Source organism: Lithobates pipiens, unplaced genomic scaffold (assembly GCF_037356315.1).
Source record: "Lithobates pipiens isolate NorthernLeopardFrog02 unplaced genomic scaffold, aLitPip1_a1.2 Scaffold_23, whole genome shotgun sequence".
NCBI classification, from domain to species: Eukaryota; Metazoa; Chordata; class Amphibia; order Anura; family Ranidae; genus Lithobates; species Lithobates pipiens.
In genome coordinates this window covers 88,685,416-88,701,843 of record NW_027507785.1, presented here as the reverse complement: position 1 = coordinate 88,701,843, position 16,428 = coordinate 88,685,416, and the positions used below count along the sequence as shown (strand labels likewise).

At 40.5% G+C, this 16,428-nt stretch overlaps 1 protein-coding gene across 5 annotated transcripts in view; it reads left to right on the top strand.

Moving 5' to 3' along the window:
• FLNB (filamin B) overlaps window positions 1–16,428 on the top strand; it is a 308,431-nt gene that overhangs the window by 200,131 nt on the left and 91,872 nt on the right. For all 5 annotated transcript variants that reach the window (XM_077452005.1, XM_077452003.1, XM_077452004.1 and 2 more), the window contains exons 18-22: window positions 650–819; window positions 9,397–9,514; window positions 11,304–11,566; window positions 12,013–12,610; window positions 14,108–14,281. In XM_077452005.1, coding sequence (XP_077308131.1) covers window positions 650–819; window positions 9,397–9,514; window positions 11,304–11,566; window positions 12,013–12,610; window positions 14,108–14,281 — 1,323 coding nt within the window. The remainder of the gene's footprint in view (window positions 1–649; window positions 820–9,396; window positions 9,515–11,303; window positions 11,567–12,012; window positions 12,611–14,107; window positions 14,282–16,428) is intronic.

Sequence of the window (16,428 nt, the reverse complement as noted above, 5' to 3'; positions counted from 1 at the left end):
TAGATGGAGAAGAGGGAGAGAGATATGGAGAGGGAGCTATAGATGGAGAAGAGGGAGAGAGATATGGAGAGGGAGAAGAGGGAGGGATATATAGAGAGAGGGATATATATATATAGAGAGAGAGAGAGAGAGATATAAGCCGGGGCAGAGCATGTGATAATAGTGCACCCAAGGTTTTAGAATCCTGACATGCTAATGAAACAGACCAGAATATCAGTATGACCCCTTCTCTGCCCAGTGTCATTTTGCAATCTTTAGTCTACAGGGACAGTCAACAAGCGAACAGCTACTGTAATGTTCCTTTACAAATCCCAGGATTCATTGCCCAGGCTGAAAATTGAATTACCCTGTAATAATCAGTTATTTTGTAAAATAAGACTGTTATGCAAATAATATATTATATAATTAATTATTAATTATATAATTATAAATAATTATATTGACTAAAAAGCTTCATTTTCCCTTTGAAGGTCCATCTAGCTTAGCCCAAGCCAGCTGTCTACAAAAACCTAAATAAGAACACACTTGCAACCCTGCCATTGCTATTTGTCATATCCATGGCTTGAGCTGCCTGGATAATTTAGTGAACTGCTTGCCTTGAAAGAAAATATTGTCTAAAGTTCTTTACTTCCTTTTCTTATATTTAAAGGTGTTGAAAATGGGAAGCCAACGCATTTTACAGTCTATACCAAAGGAGCAGGAAAAGCCCCAGTTGATGTGAACTTCAGTGGACCCACTCAGGGAGATGCTGTAAAGGACTTTGAAATCATTGATAATTATGATTATTCCCACACTGTCCGCTACACTCCGATTCAACAGGTATGTTGCAGAAACCTCCACCCGGTGTCATGCTGTAAGGTTGCACCACTCGGTGTGTATACAGTTTCCATAGGTCTCATGTAGTGATTCCATAAGCTGGTTGCTTTGCTTTCCCCAAAATAATGAAATAATTACAGTGATTAACTGAGAGAATATGGCCATGTTCCCTTTTGAATTATTTATGGACTGTGATTACAGTATCCACAAAGATAAACAAAATGGAACGTTCTTAATTAGCAGCCGCACTGTTTGATGAGAAACACTTGGAATTGTTTATTTGTGGAGGACATGAAATGCATAATATCATCCTGTTTTCTTTCCTTCTGCTGTAGTCCTTATTGGACCTTATTGTGCTCTCTTTCTGGTTATATTAAAACCGAATATTCGCTCTGGGACTTTAAATGAAGTGGGTGCCTTTCCGCCAGCATAACAGTAGTAAATATAGTATATGGTTTATTCAAGTACCATTGTTTACATGCATAGATAACGCCAACGGTTGAAAATGAAAAAAGATACATAAACAAGTAATATTGGTACATAAATGTGGTAGTACCTACTTCATTTAAAGTCCCAGGGCGAATCCTTAGTTTTTATATGTGACGGGGATGGAAGTGTGTCATTGGGGACACCAGACCTTTTCCTTTTCTTTATTGTTTTTTAAATATTAACCAATAGGCAATTCAAATGACTCATATTTTTCATCAGCATAGCCTTGAATTATAAGTGATACAAATTTTTATTTCAGGAATGGAAGCCTTCATTGTCTAAATACAAAAGTTATGTTGTTTTTTGTATATTAGGAGTAAAATTATTGTTTTTAGATCCCTGTGTAGATTACTTAGGTTCAAGTGTTGCTTGCATGTAGTTAATGTGATTGTAGCCGTATTAGTGCAATTGTGACAGAGAAAATTGAGTACTGTCCGTGATACTTTTTTTATTTGCACTAACATACAATTTTTCAGGACAAGCTTTCGGGGTATGTCCCCTTCTTCAAGGTCCAAGCAGTACTGATTTACAAATTTTTAAAAATTTGTAAATCAGTGGACCTTGAAGAAGGGGACATACCCCGAAAGCTTGTCCTGAAAAATTGTGTGTTAAAAATGTGTAAATCAGTACTGCTTGGACCTTGAAGAAGGGGACATACCCCGAAAGCTTGTCCTGAAAAATTGTATGTTAGTGCAAATAAAAAAAGTATCACGGACAGTACTCAATTTTCTCGCTTGCATGTAGAAAATGCTAGTAATTTCATGTATGATCTGTGCAGAGAAAATCCCTGCATACCATACATTGTTCTCAGTACGTTCCATAACGGTTTTATCTATATTTTCTCCTTGTGCTTTGTTATTTGGAGTGAATATTCTGTAGTAACCTTGGTGTTCTCACAACTTTTTATTGAGCCTGCATGAAATCCACAGGCAAGAGTACAGAGCATTCCACCCCATGCTGGTAGGAAAAAAAAAGTGAATGTAAAAGGAGACAAGCTGTAGCGATGTGACTATATCACATACTGTACATAGGTTTTTCCGTTCAGTATAAATGTGCTTTGCACAAATATTCATCACAATCATTAAATTGGATTGAGCTTTACAAGAACAAAATTTTACATATCACAGTGCTTTCTAATTAGGATTAGTGTGGGATGCACTAGCTGTTTGTTTTTATTCTAGTGTCCTATCTCCAGCTGTTTATTCTGTTTAAAGCAGGGGTCTCCAAACTTTCTAAACAAAGGGCAAGTTTACTGGACAGTGGGAAGCCAGAGAAGAAAATGTCATGACTTTGCTGGGAAAAAACAATGCCTGCTCTTTGGAATTAGGGGAAGGAATTGTTCCCCATCGTTGGTGTATGTGGGAGGAATTGTGCCCTATCATTGGGTTTAGTGGGAGGCATAGTGGCCCATCATTGAGAGGAACAGTTCCCCATCATTGGTGTTCATTAGAGGAATAGTGCCCCATGCTTGATGTCATTGGAAGGAATTGGTGTCAGTGAGAGGAATTGTGCCCTACTGTAGGTGCCAGTGGAAGGAATAGTGCCCCACTATTGGTGTCAGTGGGAGGACTTGTGCTTGTAAAAAATGAAGAAATGGCTGCACACCACAACTGATATCCAATACAAATGTGTTTAATCATTAGGATATTAATCGAGCCGGGCAGGCACCCACAAGTTTCATTAGGCTTCCTTGTCTCACCTGGAGCGGCGAGTGTTCCTTGTTCACTCCACTGTTGGTGTCAGTGGGAGGACTTGTGCCCTATTGTTGGAGTCAGTGGATGGAATAGTGCCCCAAGGGCCAGATAAAAGCAAGCAAAGGACCACATTTTGCCCCTAGGCCACAGTTTGGAGACTGGTTTAAAGGATAACTAGATCCAAGAACATGTAATATTGCAGCTTACCAGTCCTTTGATATGATGACTGCACTAGATTACTAGATTTCACTTTCCAGACGTTTTCAGTAAGTACAGAAAATATCTAGGGATCCTGCCAGAAATTCTTTCTGTGAGCTGAACAGACAGCAGAAACATAGTCATTTAGTAAGCTACTAATCCTATTAACCTTTTTACAACCGCCCACCGTGTGTGGCTGCAAAAGGATGGACTTTAATTCAGACAGCCACACATATACTGTATAAAGTGGCACCTAGCCAGATTATGGTCAGGTTTAGTTCAAGGCATAAAGACTGAGCTTTGGTGGGGAGGAGGGAGAAGGTGAGTCTACAGTTAGGCTGCATGAGTCCATTGTATGGAATGGTTCTCCTAATCAATAAAACTTTACAACCTCTGTACCAATTGTTACTGATAATCTAAGTATTGATAATGTCATGTCACGGTAAATGCTTGTAAGGTCAATTGCTTAAAAAATTGAGAGGCATTTTACATTATAGATTTTGTTTTTAAGAACTTTACCTGCAGAACTAGCCTAAGTGCCACTTTACTGACGCAGCAAGCAGGGGTCTAACTGCAAGCATCATGTCCAATTAATGTCCTTTTCAATTGTGCTTGCTAAACTAAGTGCATGTTCATACAGGCATGGTTCAGATGTCTCATGAAAGTGCATTTCCTCTCCAGCCTTTCTTTCTTTGTCACTCCTGGAGACTTACTGCCACTGGTGCTAATGTTGACACTGAGACAGGAAGTAGGGGGAATCTACCAAATAGAACAATAAACAGCAGTAAAAACCTGACTGAAGTTGTACATCTTTAAAAAAAAAAAAATGTTGTAGATACAGTGTAAGCGATCATCTGCATCTGCCTGTAAGCTGATCCCTTTCTCTTTTTTTTTTTTTTTTTAACAGGTAAGTTTTTATTTATCACCAGTAAATGAATTAAACAAACATTAGTACAATACAACAGTGCATCGTACAACACAACATAACACAGTGTTCAGTATCCAGTCGGTTAATCAAACTTTACAAATCAGCTGATAAGGGTCAAAAGGTAGAGGGGAGGAAAGATGGTGAAAGGAAAAGTGAAGGAGAGGAAGAAGTGGGGGGGGGGGGGGGGAGGGGGGGGAAGAAATCAGAGGCCAAGCCTCCAGATACAGCTCATAGAATAGACAAACCACATCAATTCCGCATTCCACTCATAGCATTCGGTAATAATCAATTAGATACAAGAGAACGTCCCAGATCCTACAACCACCCATCCCACGGTTGACCCGACTACACTCCCACCCAAGGTCCCCAAATCTTGTCAAATTTAGACGGGCACTTCCGACTCATGTAAGTCAACTTATATAGTGAAAGAGCGGAGTCAATCAACCCTTTCCATTGAGAAATCCCAGGGGGGTCGATCCCTTTCTCTTTAATGTGCTGCTAAACCCAGGACCCTGCATTCACTATATCTGGTCACCCACAGTACACAGAACATGAAAATGCAGTTATTTTAGTAAACATAAACTGCTAAATACCTTTTCTCATCAGCAGTATATAGCAGTCTTGGGACTTCTATCAGTGTCTGGTTAAAGCTTGTAGGAGGAGTTTTCACTCTCCTCTGACGGTCCTAGGAGGTTGCATGACCCCTGATTCTCTGGACAGTGTTGGTCCTGTGCCAATCGCATGCATCCTCTCAAAAAAAACAAAAAACTTTTTCTAGGAGTACACACCAAACTGAACATGTGCAGAGTGCCCCCAAGGCTCTGTACTATCAGCAGATATATTTGGGATCAAATCAGATTAACCTCTTAGGTTCAACAGTGAGTATAACAAGCATGCTTTACTACATATACAGACTGATTTTACTGTTGTGGGTATAATAACACTTTAATATTGGAAATCATCAGCCCATATAACCAATTTCATTATCTGACCATGTTCGTGCTGGTTATCCAATGTAAGTGCTCTGCTTATTACAGCATATGACAGGTTGGGTATATGACACGGCTGCATTGTGTTCTTTTTAATTGCAGATCAAATTAAATGAGGTGCTTGTCATTTTTTTTTTTTTTTTTTTTCCTGAATTCTCAAACACAACACACTGATCTGGATAGCGATAACTGGAAAATGTTTCTGGCATGCTGCAGCCGAGCTGTTTGTGCTGTGTATATTCCAGCTCCTTGGCAGCAATGGGGACATTCATAGACCACGCAGCACACGCGCCAAACCGTACAAAACGAGTTCCCTGTGCTGTTTGGGTGCCAGCAATTTGTAAGAGGACTCTTAGAAATCCATTTTTGTGGGCTGCTTTTGTCTAGTGCCCTGGCTGGATGTTGCGCTAAAAAAAAAAGAACATTATGACTGATTTAAAGTATGTTTGTTTGCAGAGATCAAGAACAAGATTAATTTTTTTTGATGCAGCCAGAAACCGTTGTGGCAATAAGGAATTTTTAATAGGTTTTTTTTTTTTTAGAAGTGGTTTTAGAGGATGATACGAAAATTAGTAGAAAAACATTGTTTGAAAGGAATTGCCAGTTTCAGCCAAATAAAAATTAAAAAAACAAAGGGCTATTGAGAAAGAGAGATTGGCAGTTTAGATGTAAATGCTTCATGTAGTATTAAAGAGTAGAGCTGTCACATCCCACCGATTTATTGTAAACAGCAGTGAGACTCCTGTCTGTGTGTTTTTTTAGCCCTGATCATGCTGGCATTAGAAGCAAGACTTTGAAGTGCATTTTTAACTTTCCTCAAACTCCTGGGAAAGCAGTCTGCAGTTGAGAATATGGACAGCACACGGTGCTGTTCATATTCTCAAAACATGAAGCCTTTGCGACTTGTTGCTGCGTTTCAAAAAGTAAGTTTATGTGGCGTTTAGAATGATTTGAGGCATCTCAACTCGTTTCATTTAAGTCTATAGTAACTCACCATAAACACGCCAACCTTGTTCTCAGCCCAAACAAACTGCATCTGGGGTGCGTTTTTTACCGTGAGTCCAATGTGCATAGGCTGTTTAGGTGCGTTTGTTAAGCTTCAGTATTTTGAGTGTGAACAATGCCTTAGCTTGTAGGTTCGTATATCTTGGCTTTCATAGAGAAGCAGTGTGTTCTGTGCTTGTGCTACATATATCAGTACGTGGCAGTATAAGCACATTTTGTTATTTGAAAATTGAGAGCTTGTGTCATACAGCACGCTCCAAGAAGATACAAGATTTCTAGTGAATGGGACATTGTCGAAATAAGGAAAAGTTGTACTTGTTGTTTCTAGAGAAGGAGGCCAAAAATAGCTAGATAAAAATTAATAGTCCATGAAAATATAAAAATAAACCTCTTTTACTGCTGTATTTGCCTTCAAAATTAGAGATTTCCCCGCAGTACTTTTTTTTTTTTTTTTTTTTCCCTATAGTTGTCCTCAGTCTAATGGCCACTATCATTCCTCCCCCTTTCTCTGAGCCCGGGTAATCCTTGACCCACCCCAGTCTCTGACTGGACCGTGAAAAGAGAAGCAGCACATTGATATCTTCTCTGTCACCCTATTTCTTCTATCAGGATGCTCCTTGTCAGCTCATGAACTGTTGCTTTTTACTGTCACACTTTAACCCTGCTGAACAGGGACTGCAAGAGGCTAATACAAGGTCAGGTTCAGGCATTTACACTGTTTGAATTAAAAATACATTTTTGCAGAGCTGCATGATTCTTTTTAAGTTTAGATTAAAGGCAGTTTTAAAAAACAAAAACAAACATGTTATACTCACCTGCTTTGTACAGTGGTTTTGCACAGAGCCACCCTGATCCTCCTCTTCTCGAATCTCCTTGCTGGCGCTCCGGTCTCCTTCCTTTTGCCGAGTGCCCCCATAGTAAGCAGCTTGTTATGGGTGCACCCAAGCAGGCACGCTACGGAGCTGCTTCTCTGTCCATTCTCGCACAAAGCTTAGCCCCGCCCCCGCTCTCTCCTCACTGGCTGTGACTGATCATAGCTGGATCCAATGGCTTCCGCTGCTGTCTCACCCAGTGAGGAGGAAAGGACCCGGGACAGCAGCTGCTCTCGTGCACATTGCTGGATGGAACTCAGGTAAGTATTTGAGAGGGCTGGGGGGGGGGACTGCTGCACACAGAAGGTTTTTATATTCATACAAAAAAAAAACTTTGCATGTATGCCTGGCTTTCAGTTTTAAATTTAGGATGCATTTATTTAATTATATTTACATCTCGGTCAAAACAGTTTTTCTCAGATGCAAAATTGCCAATCAAAATTGCGTTTTTTTTTGTTTTCAAATTACATGCAGAAATGACTGAAACTGTTTGCTTCTGAGCTTGTGCCTTCACTTCCACATTATTACTCTGCTTGTCTTAGTGCGCAAAGCTGACAGTTACTCACAGCTCCCAACCATCTCACATATTCAAAGACGGTCTCTCTCTTTTGAAACCAAATCCCTCTGGCTCTCATTCCTTATGAGTGGGCTTCATCTGAATTTTTTCTTCAAATAGAACATGTTTCAAATCTGTCCAAAGGAATCAATTTCTATCGGTGAAACCTTTCGTCTGTATGTTGGTCCGACTGACCAAATACGATGCAAGGGCAGCTATTGGCTACTGGCTATTGAACTTCCTTTTCTAGTCCTGTCGTATGTCACGTTCAAAATGGACAGACTTTGGTCCGTTCGTGTGTGAGCAAGTCCGTTCGGTCGGAAGTCTGTCGCAACTCCGTCGGGAAGACCGTCTGACCTTTTTTGCCGGAAAGTCCGGTCGTGTGTACACGGCATTAGTTGTCCCTCTTTTTGGTGTGATGCATAGATAAAAAAAAAGTATTTTAAGACCAAGTATTTTACTACACTAAGCAGTGTGTTTTATAACATGTTGCATAGCAATTTGTTCAGTGCATGTACATTTTTTTTTATTTATTTTTTTGTGCTAACTGGGCAAAAATATTAGACCATTTTGCTCTGCTAAATAAATATGCTTTTTTTTTTTTTTTAACCTCCCTGGCAGTATTATTAATTCAGATTTTAGGCGCTGAAAGCAGTACCATTATTTTGCATGGAAATTTGGCGTTTTATATTGTAGGCCTGCAATTCTTAGAAATAATTCACTTAAATCTGTCCAAACAAGAGTCTAATAGACATCCTGGATATGATAAAATTTTAAATATGAAATCATAAATTATAATATATATATATATATATATATTTAAAATAATTATAACCATAATATAATAATTATTCAATAATGTGTTCAAATCAAAAACACTGAAATGTGATGAGTTACAGAATTGTCGCTGTCATTACTTTTAGTGTTTGATGAATTTCCCCACAAATCACTATCGCTCAATTCTGCGAGTGATTCTAATTTTATTATCGCTGTTTTCTAGCTGGTCTATAACCACTTTTGATGTAAACGGACACTTTTTGGTTGCTATGGACAATCCCCAGTTTCCTGGCATAAAAAAAACAGTATTTATAATATAAAACTGTATGCAGGGCACTGGAGAAACCACTAGGGACAAAGGGGATGTGTAATAATTTGATACAGTACTGTAATCTGTAAGATCACAGTATACTGTATCTATACTGTGTATTTTACTTTTTGAATTTGACCCCTACTCTGTCACCATGCGTCGCGACTCTCGCAGGGAACGGAGCCCGGTGATGTGACGGATCGAGCGGAGGACGGCTCGCTGATCACATCGGGGAGACATCGCTGGATCCAGGGGACAAGGTAAGTAAACCCCTCCATGGATCCAGCGATGCGATCCCAGGAATACCGCCAGAGAGGCTACAATAGAAAATACTGCATTGGGCGAATTGCTATGCACATTTGTTTTCTAAATACACCTCTGAGCCTTTCATCCAACCTCTAATTGATTGTGCTGTTTTTTAAGCTCATATGAAGAAAAAATAGTGGTGAATAGAAACTCTTATGAGTTTAGCCAATCTTTTTTTGAATATCCTTCTAGGATGTGTTAGGGGGTTGTCCTTTGTCTACTTACTTTGAGTTTTAAGGTGTCCCTCTTTCTCATCTCAGAAATGTGGGCAATATGGTTACTGTGGGTAAACGCAAAAGAATCTGTAAAAGTTTTCAGAATCTTACAGTGTGGGGGTTTTTTCTTGCATATCACTGTAGTCGCTTTTCTGTGCTTGCACTAAGTTTGTAGTTATATAACCATTTAATAAGCCGCATTGGTTTTGGAAATAAACAATTGAAAAATATTATTTTTCAGGGTAAAATGAAGGTAGATGTGAATTATGGAGGTGACCCTATTCCAAAAAGCCCCTTTACAGTTGGCGTGGCGGCTCCTTTGGACCTCAGCAAGATCAAAATCAGTGGACTAGATAGCCGTAAGTAGGCATTATTGACATTTTTGATCATAGTTTTCAGCGATTACAATAAAAATCATTACTATTAAGTGGTTATACCCATTGAAGTGACTAGCTTCAGGCGATACACAGAGATGAAACAATTCCTCCTGTTTATCTTCAGCTTCTCTTCTCTACATCCGTTCAAAGTGCAGAATTTATACAGCTTGTCTGAGGGGGGGGGGGGGGGATTTGAAGCTAGACCTTGGTGAGAAGAGTTGAGAGAGCCGATTGGAAGGAAGGTAGGCATAGATACTACATGTAGGTATATTTTGTATTTCAACATATTTATTTTACAGTCTTTCAGCCACGTTATATAGAAGTCATATTCAACATCTTAAGTGTCCACCCAAAAGTAATATTTGAATTCTAACTGTATAAGTGGTTGGCTAAGTCACCCTATAAATTTTTATACATCATGGATATGTTAGTAGTGAGATTCCTTGCCATATTTGCCATCTATTTCTGTCCACCTTTTGCATGTTTAAACTTCTCCTGTTGCATTCCCAGTAATATAAAGTAAATCCAACAGGGACAGTGGGAACCCGTCATTATGAACCCAATAGCAGAGTACACCAACAAATCCAAGCACATGTATATCACCAACAGAATAGCTGACAGATATTTTAAAAAAATGTAAAGTGGTTTATTGCGACTGTCCTGCCCAAAGCTTGGATCCTAGCTCTCTTGAAAGCCGCAACAGCTGAAAAATCATCAGCAACTAACAGATGGCAGTGGTGGGTGCCTGGTCCCCTTCACTGTGCTTTGTATGTTTCTACTGGCCATGGACATAGCAGCCACTGCATGAAACCGCATCACTCAGCAAGGGACTAGATCTCCCAACACAAAATGTTTTGTAAGCTTACAATTCTTTATCTTCTGTATTTCTTGAGAGAGAAGATCCAAGGCATGGGCAGCAGGATAGTTTTTTTTAATTGTGACAACAGAGTCACTATAAAGTATAGTCAAATTCTAACTAAACCGAAACCTGCTCCCACCCCAATTCCCCGCTTCTACCCCCATAACTACCCTGTAAAGGAAAGATGTCTATACTTATGCTGAAGGAGATCTTCTCTGGTCACATGATCTCTCCAGCAGCCGGCTTCAGTGAACTGGAGAGAACAGCTGCCAGCTGCAGAGACTGGGCATTGATGTCACCCATGGGCTTACTAAGGAAGATCCATTGTCTGTTTGTTTCCTTCCTCGATCTGCATTGATGTTGGTGCTGGAACCTGATCATGTGACCAGACCAAAGCGGTTTTAGAATAGGTAAGTATGCACATATTTCCTTTCACTAGGTAGATGGAATAGGCTTAAAACGGGGGGTGGGAGTACATTTAGGCTTGGTTAGTATTTGACTGTAATTTCACTTTAAAACCGGCATCTACCAAGAACTAAAAGATTGGTTTGGATGGACTCTGTAACCAAAAAAGGGAATTAATGGGTCCTGAAGGTGTTGCGACCTATCATGGTTTAGTTTTGTGGTTTGTACTGAAAGTGTTTTACAGTCAAACTATTGTAGGAAAGCATTGACACGCTGAGTGTCATAACCTTTGTACAGCTATTGCCTGAACAAAGCAAAGCTTAACCTCAAAATAATTGTATTTATGTGTACGTTGTAATTGATATATAGATAACATGGGTTAGATGGAAGAGAGGATGATCACTATTGTAAGTGCAATATTTAATGGGTAGTTTCTGCAGTAATGTCTGCACAGATGTAAGTCGGCCGGTTATTGTTTGGTAATTGTAGCTTATCCTTTGATTTCAGGAGTGGAAGTTGGTAAAGACCAAGAGTTCACTGTGGACACCAAGGGGGCTGGTGGACAAGGCAAACTGGATGTGAAACTTACCAGCCCAAACAGAAAAGTCATTCCTAGTGTGATAGATCCCGTACCAGGGAAGGAAGCTAGTACAGTGAAATATATCCCAAAAGAGGAAGGGGTATACAATGTAGATGTGAACTATGATGGCCACCCAGTGCCAGGAAGTCCTTATACTGTAGAAGCCACTCTACCTCCTGACCCAACAAAGGCAAGTCAGAATCTTCTTAATGTTCATTCTCTTCAGCATTTGTCAGCATTGTGTACTCCTCTATAAGCTAATCAGACGAAACAAAGCACCAGGCTTTTTTCTTTTTTTTTTTTTAACACTTTGAACCTAAAACCCTAAGATGTTAGGACATTGATTCAGCCATAGAAAAACATTTGACAAGACTATTATTGCCATCTACTTTATCTGTTTACCTGTTTGTTTCTTAGCTTATTGTGAATTATTAGGGCCAAGATCAGCCAACACAACAAATACTGTCATGCAGTAGGTTTTTCATTACTAGAGCAGCCTCCTATCACAGCCTCTATTAGTAGCAAAGGAATGTTGTAACTTATTATGACGTTAAATAGATTTTAGGCAGAAGTACGTTTTAGGTAACATCAGTAGCCTCTTCATTAATTCGATCTAAAAACGTTTTCACTTTTTAGGTTAAAGCATATGGGCCAGGCCTTAAAGGAGGACTGGTTGGCAAGCCTGCTGAATTTACCATTGACACTAAAGGAGCAGGCACTGGAGGTTTGGGCTTGACTGTTGAAGGTCCATGCGAAGCCAAAATTGAATGTTCTGACAATGGTGATGGTACATGCTCGGTTTCCTACCTGCCAACCACACCTGGTGAATACTTTGTGAACATTCTTTTTGAAGAAACTCATATTCCAGGTTCCCCATTCCAAGCTGAAGTTGAAATGCCTTTTGATTCTTCCAAAGTAGTTGCCACAGGTCCTGGTCTGGAGCATGGCAAAGTAGGGGAGGCTGGACTTATTCATGTAGACTGTTCCCAAGCAGGCCCTGGAGTTCTCACCACTGAGGCAGTGTCTGATTCTGGATCCAAAGCTGAGGTCTACATTCAGGACAATGGTGATGGAACCCATTCTGTCAGCTATACTCCTCTCTTTGCTGGCATGTACACATTGTCTATGAAGTATGGAGGAGAGAAAGTGCCAAAGTTTCCTGCTCGTGTAAAGATTGACCCTGCTGTGGACACTAGTAAAATCGAGGTTTTTGGACCTGGCGTGGAAGGCGATGGTAAGATGTAATGGCTTTTTTGCGAAAAGTCACAATATCAGGGCAGGTGGAGACAATGTAATTTGTGTCCCAGGGAGTCTTAAAATGTTTGCAAACCCTAAATATGTTCTGATATGTTGGACATTAATCTTTACTGTATACTGTCTTCTTAAAGCGATTGTATGCCCTGGGGGAAAAAAAAAAACCTTTAAGGCAAAAGCATAATGGGCTAGTATACAACGCATACTAGCCCATTATGAAATGCTTACCTTGGAATGAAGTTTCTGCACTGCCTCCCGGTCAACGCTGAGGGAGCTGACATTTTCCTGTGTTTCTTCCGGGTTCGTGGCCGGAGCTGCGATGACATCACTCCTTCGTATGCGTGCAGGATTCCTTGTTCTGGCAAGGGGCTCTGAATTTCCGGACCTTCAGAGCGCATGTGGCGCTGACATCGGTGGCTGCATGCAAAGTGAATACCTCCTAAACCTGTAAGGTTTAGGAGATATTTATTTTACCTACAGGTAAGCCTTATTATAAACTTGCCTGTAGGTAAAAATGTGCGGGGTATACAACCACTTTATGCAAATTAGTTTTTTGCATATCTGTAGAAAAGTTTCTTACCTGGAGAATCTGCAGTTCCTTTTGCAGGCGGATAACATTAAGCCACTGCTTCACTATTAGAATCAGCATTGTCAGTCTATTGTGCACGTTCCTTCAGTTGTCTCAGAGCTGCTCATTGTCTAGACCTGTTGTAGTTTTGGATGGGGTTTGGAAGAGTTAGAACAGTATATCCTGGCTAGGGAGTTGCACTCTTTGTCCTGACTACTGTCTTTAGTATAAAAAGTGAATGGGAAATCCAAAATGTTAGCATTGGCAAAGAAACAGGAAGTAACAATTGCCTAAGAGGAAATTTTACCTTGTTTTGAAACAATTGACTGACTTCCTGTTTCTCTGAAACTGAAAGCAAAAGCAAATCTCAGGATACCGGTGTTCTGGCAGATAGTGTCCTGCCATCATATAGCGTCCGCCCCGTAGTGCGCATGTGCAGTACGGAGCAGAAGAAGCTTCGGAAAATCTCCGAAGCTGAACAGCGCCTGAATCGTGAGTGGAGGTGGTAGCCCCACCATCCAAGCGGACATAGGGTTGTGAAAATCAGAGGGCCCCTCGCAGGCAAGCTTTGCTCGCCACGCTTTGGGCTCGGCCTCGCTGCGCTCGGCTCTTTTTTTATTCCTACTCTATGTCCACTTGGATGGTGAAGCTAGAACCTGGACTCACGGCGCAGGCGCCGTTCATCCTTGGCTATTTTCGGAATCTGTGTTGTGTACTGCGCATACGCAGTACACAGCGGACACTATCTGATGGGGGACCTTATATGATGGGACACCGGCAAATAAAAATTGAGGGCGTAAATTGGCTTTACATGCACATCAACTATTCAGTACCTAACCACAATTAATTATAAATGTGTTTGCTATACAATGGTATGACATGCTTTTAATGAATTTTATTAATGCACAGGAGTATTTAGGGAAGCCACAACAAATTTCACAGTGGACGCCCGACCTCTGACCCGTACTGGAGGAAATCACATCAAAACCAAAATCACCAATCCATCTGGAGGAGCAACAGATTGCCTGATTAAAGATAAGGGTGATGGGACTTATGAGGTGGAGTACACACCTTTTGAAAAAGGTAAATAGTCAAAACAAAGCTGCATGATAAAATTAATAGATGGTGTGGGGGTTTTTGTAAGCCAGTAATGTGCCTACTGCAGAACAAAATTCAGGGTTTATCTTTTACTTTATCTGCTAAAGACTTAAACCTTTTCTAAACCTTAAACGTGTCCCATTCTATTACATGCATTGCTGAGAGTCATTACTTTATGCAACTGTTATAGAAAGCAGGTGAAATGCTACACTCCTTTTTACGTATACTCTAGGCCAGTGATGGCGAACCTTGGCACCCTAGATGTTTTGGCACTACATTTCCCAAGATGCTCAACTACACTGCAGAGTGCATGAGCATCATGGGAAGTATAGTTCCAAAACATCAGGGGTGCCAAGGTTTGCCATCACTGCTCTAGGCTTTTCTTCAACCTGTGTACAAAGCTCAATAACTCAAGCTGTAATTTACACACCTAGATTAATGTGTATTGACTCCTCTCCCTCCCTCCCTCCTCCCTTCAGACAGCTCTGTGCTTTCAATCGCATATTGCCTGTTCACTGAGGCTTTGGCATTTGACAATTAAATGGTAGGAGCAGGACACCTGAAGGTTGTGATGCTTATTCCCAACTTTGTGTAAAAAGTACCTTTTTCAGTGAAACCCGCTCTCCTACACAGCAAGAGTTTAAATGCTCATTTGAAGTACAGGAATAGGGTGTATTGCTTATGCTATCCCCCAGTCCAGCACGTTTTCTTCTGCCCTGCATCATTACGTGCAGTAAAGCACTATTAAACTTGCATTGTACGTCCAGAGGCAAGCATGTAACCAGGACCAAAGCGCATTACAGATGCCGCAGTGCTGGACAAGTTGCACAGCTGAGGTGGCCCTGCTGGAGCAAGTAGTACACCTTACGCAAGCACCCATAGAGTAGGTTGACATTTAACCCTTGGGGGATATGCAGAGTACACATATTGGTTATTAACACAATCATAGCTACATCCATTGAGATAGTACTTTAGTGTGATAACCAAGAGTACATCGGCAGTGTGCAACAGCTTTTCCCCACAATAACAAATGTACAGGACACCAAGGATGGGTCCTGAATGGGAGATATTTCCCTGTTAGTTTGGGTTGTGGTCCTTTTTAAGGAAGACAACTTCTATGCAGTTTGGAATACTCAGGGGTTCTTGCCCATGCAGGGGGGAGAGTACTAGGGTAGCTTGGGCAGAGAAGAGAGGACTGATTTATAGTGCTTATTGGATTGGAAAGACCTACTTTGGGACCCAGAATTTAGAGACTCAGAGACTTTGGGTAGGAAAGAGCCTCCAACATTGATTACAGGGACTTTGGTCCCAAAGGGGTTAACCCATCTACAGTTGTGTCCAGAAAAGGAACAGGAAACAGCCAGCAGGAGTCTGTGAGGTGGAGAAGAGCAGAACAAAGTGGCTGTAGTGACCTCCTATTTGGGATCCCAGAGGCAGGCGGGAACTTTTTAAAAACCCTCTTACTGGCGGCGAGCCAAGCCTTTATTTTGTACTAGAAATTGATGACCATTTTTGTTTTTCCATTGCTGAGGATAAGCTGACCGTTTTTGCCTGGTGGCAATCCCCAGCTTCTACATAATGCACAAAATAAATATTTCTGATTAGCTCGTAAAAATCCCACCTAATCAACTCTTTTAAAGGGTTTGGAAGATAATTTAGAGAGAATGATCTCTTTTATTGGCTAACTTATGGTTTAGGAGTACAGACGGACAGAACTAAAGGTTTTGGAACAAAGACTAACAAAAGCGTTATTGAAGAGGATCTGTAGTTACCTATGGTAGATTTTTAATTGCATCATTCGCATTGCCTTATGCGCAATATCTGCTGCAGGGTAAGCTACACGTGTACGCAGTGTTTATTTTAATCAGCAACTGCTGGAGTACAGAACAAACACTTTTAATACTTTCTATTTGTTCTTTTAGTGTTAGAACAGTAGCTCCAAACCACAATATTTTCTAATCCCAGTAGTTCTTCTTCTTTTTTTTTTTTTTTTTTTTTTTTTAATACATTGTGGTTACAGGAATACTGTCTATGTGAAATCGGAAACCATAACAGGAAAATGTCAGTAAAGTCATAAACGCAAGAACAGGCATATTAATACTAGACATATTAAGGCCGTTGTCCTCTAGGAA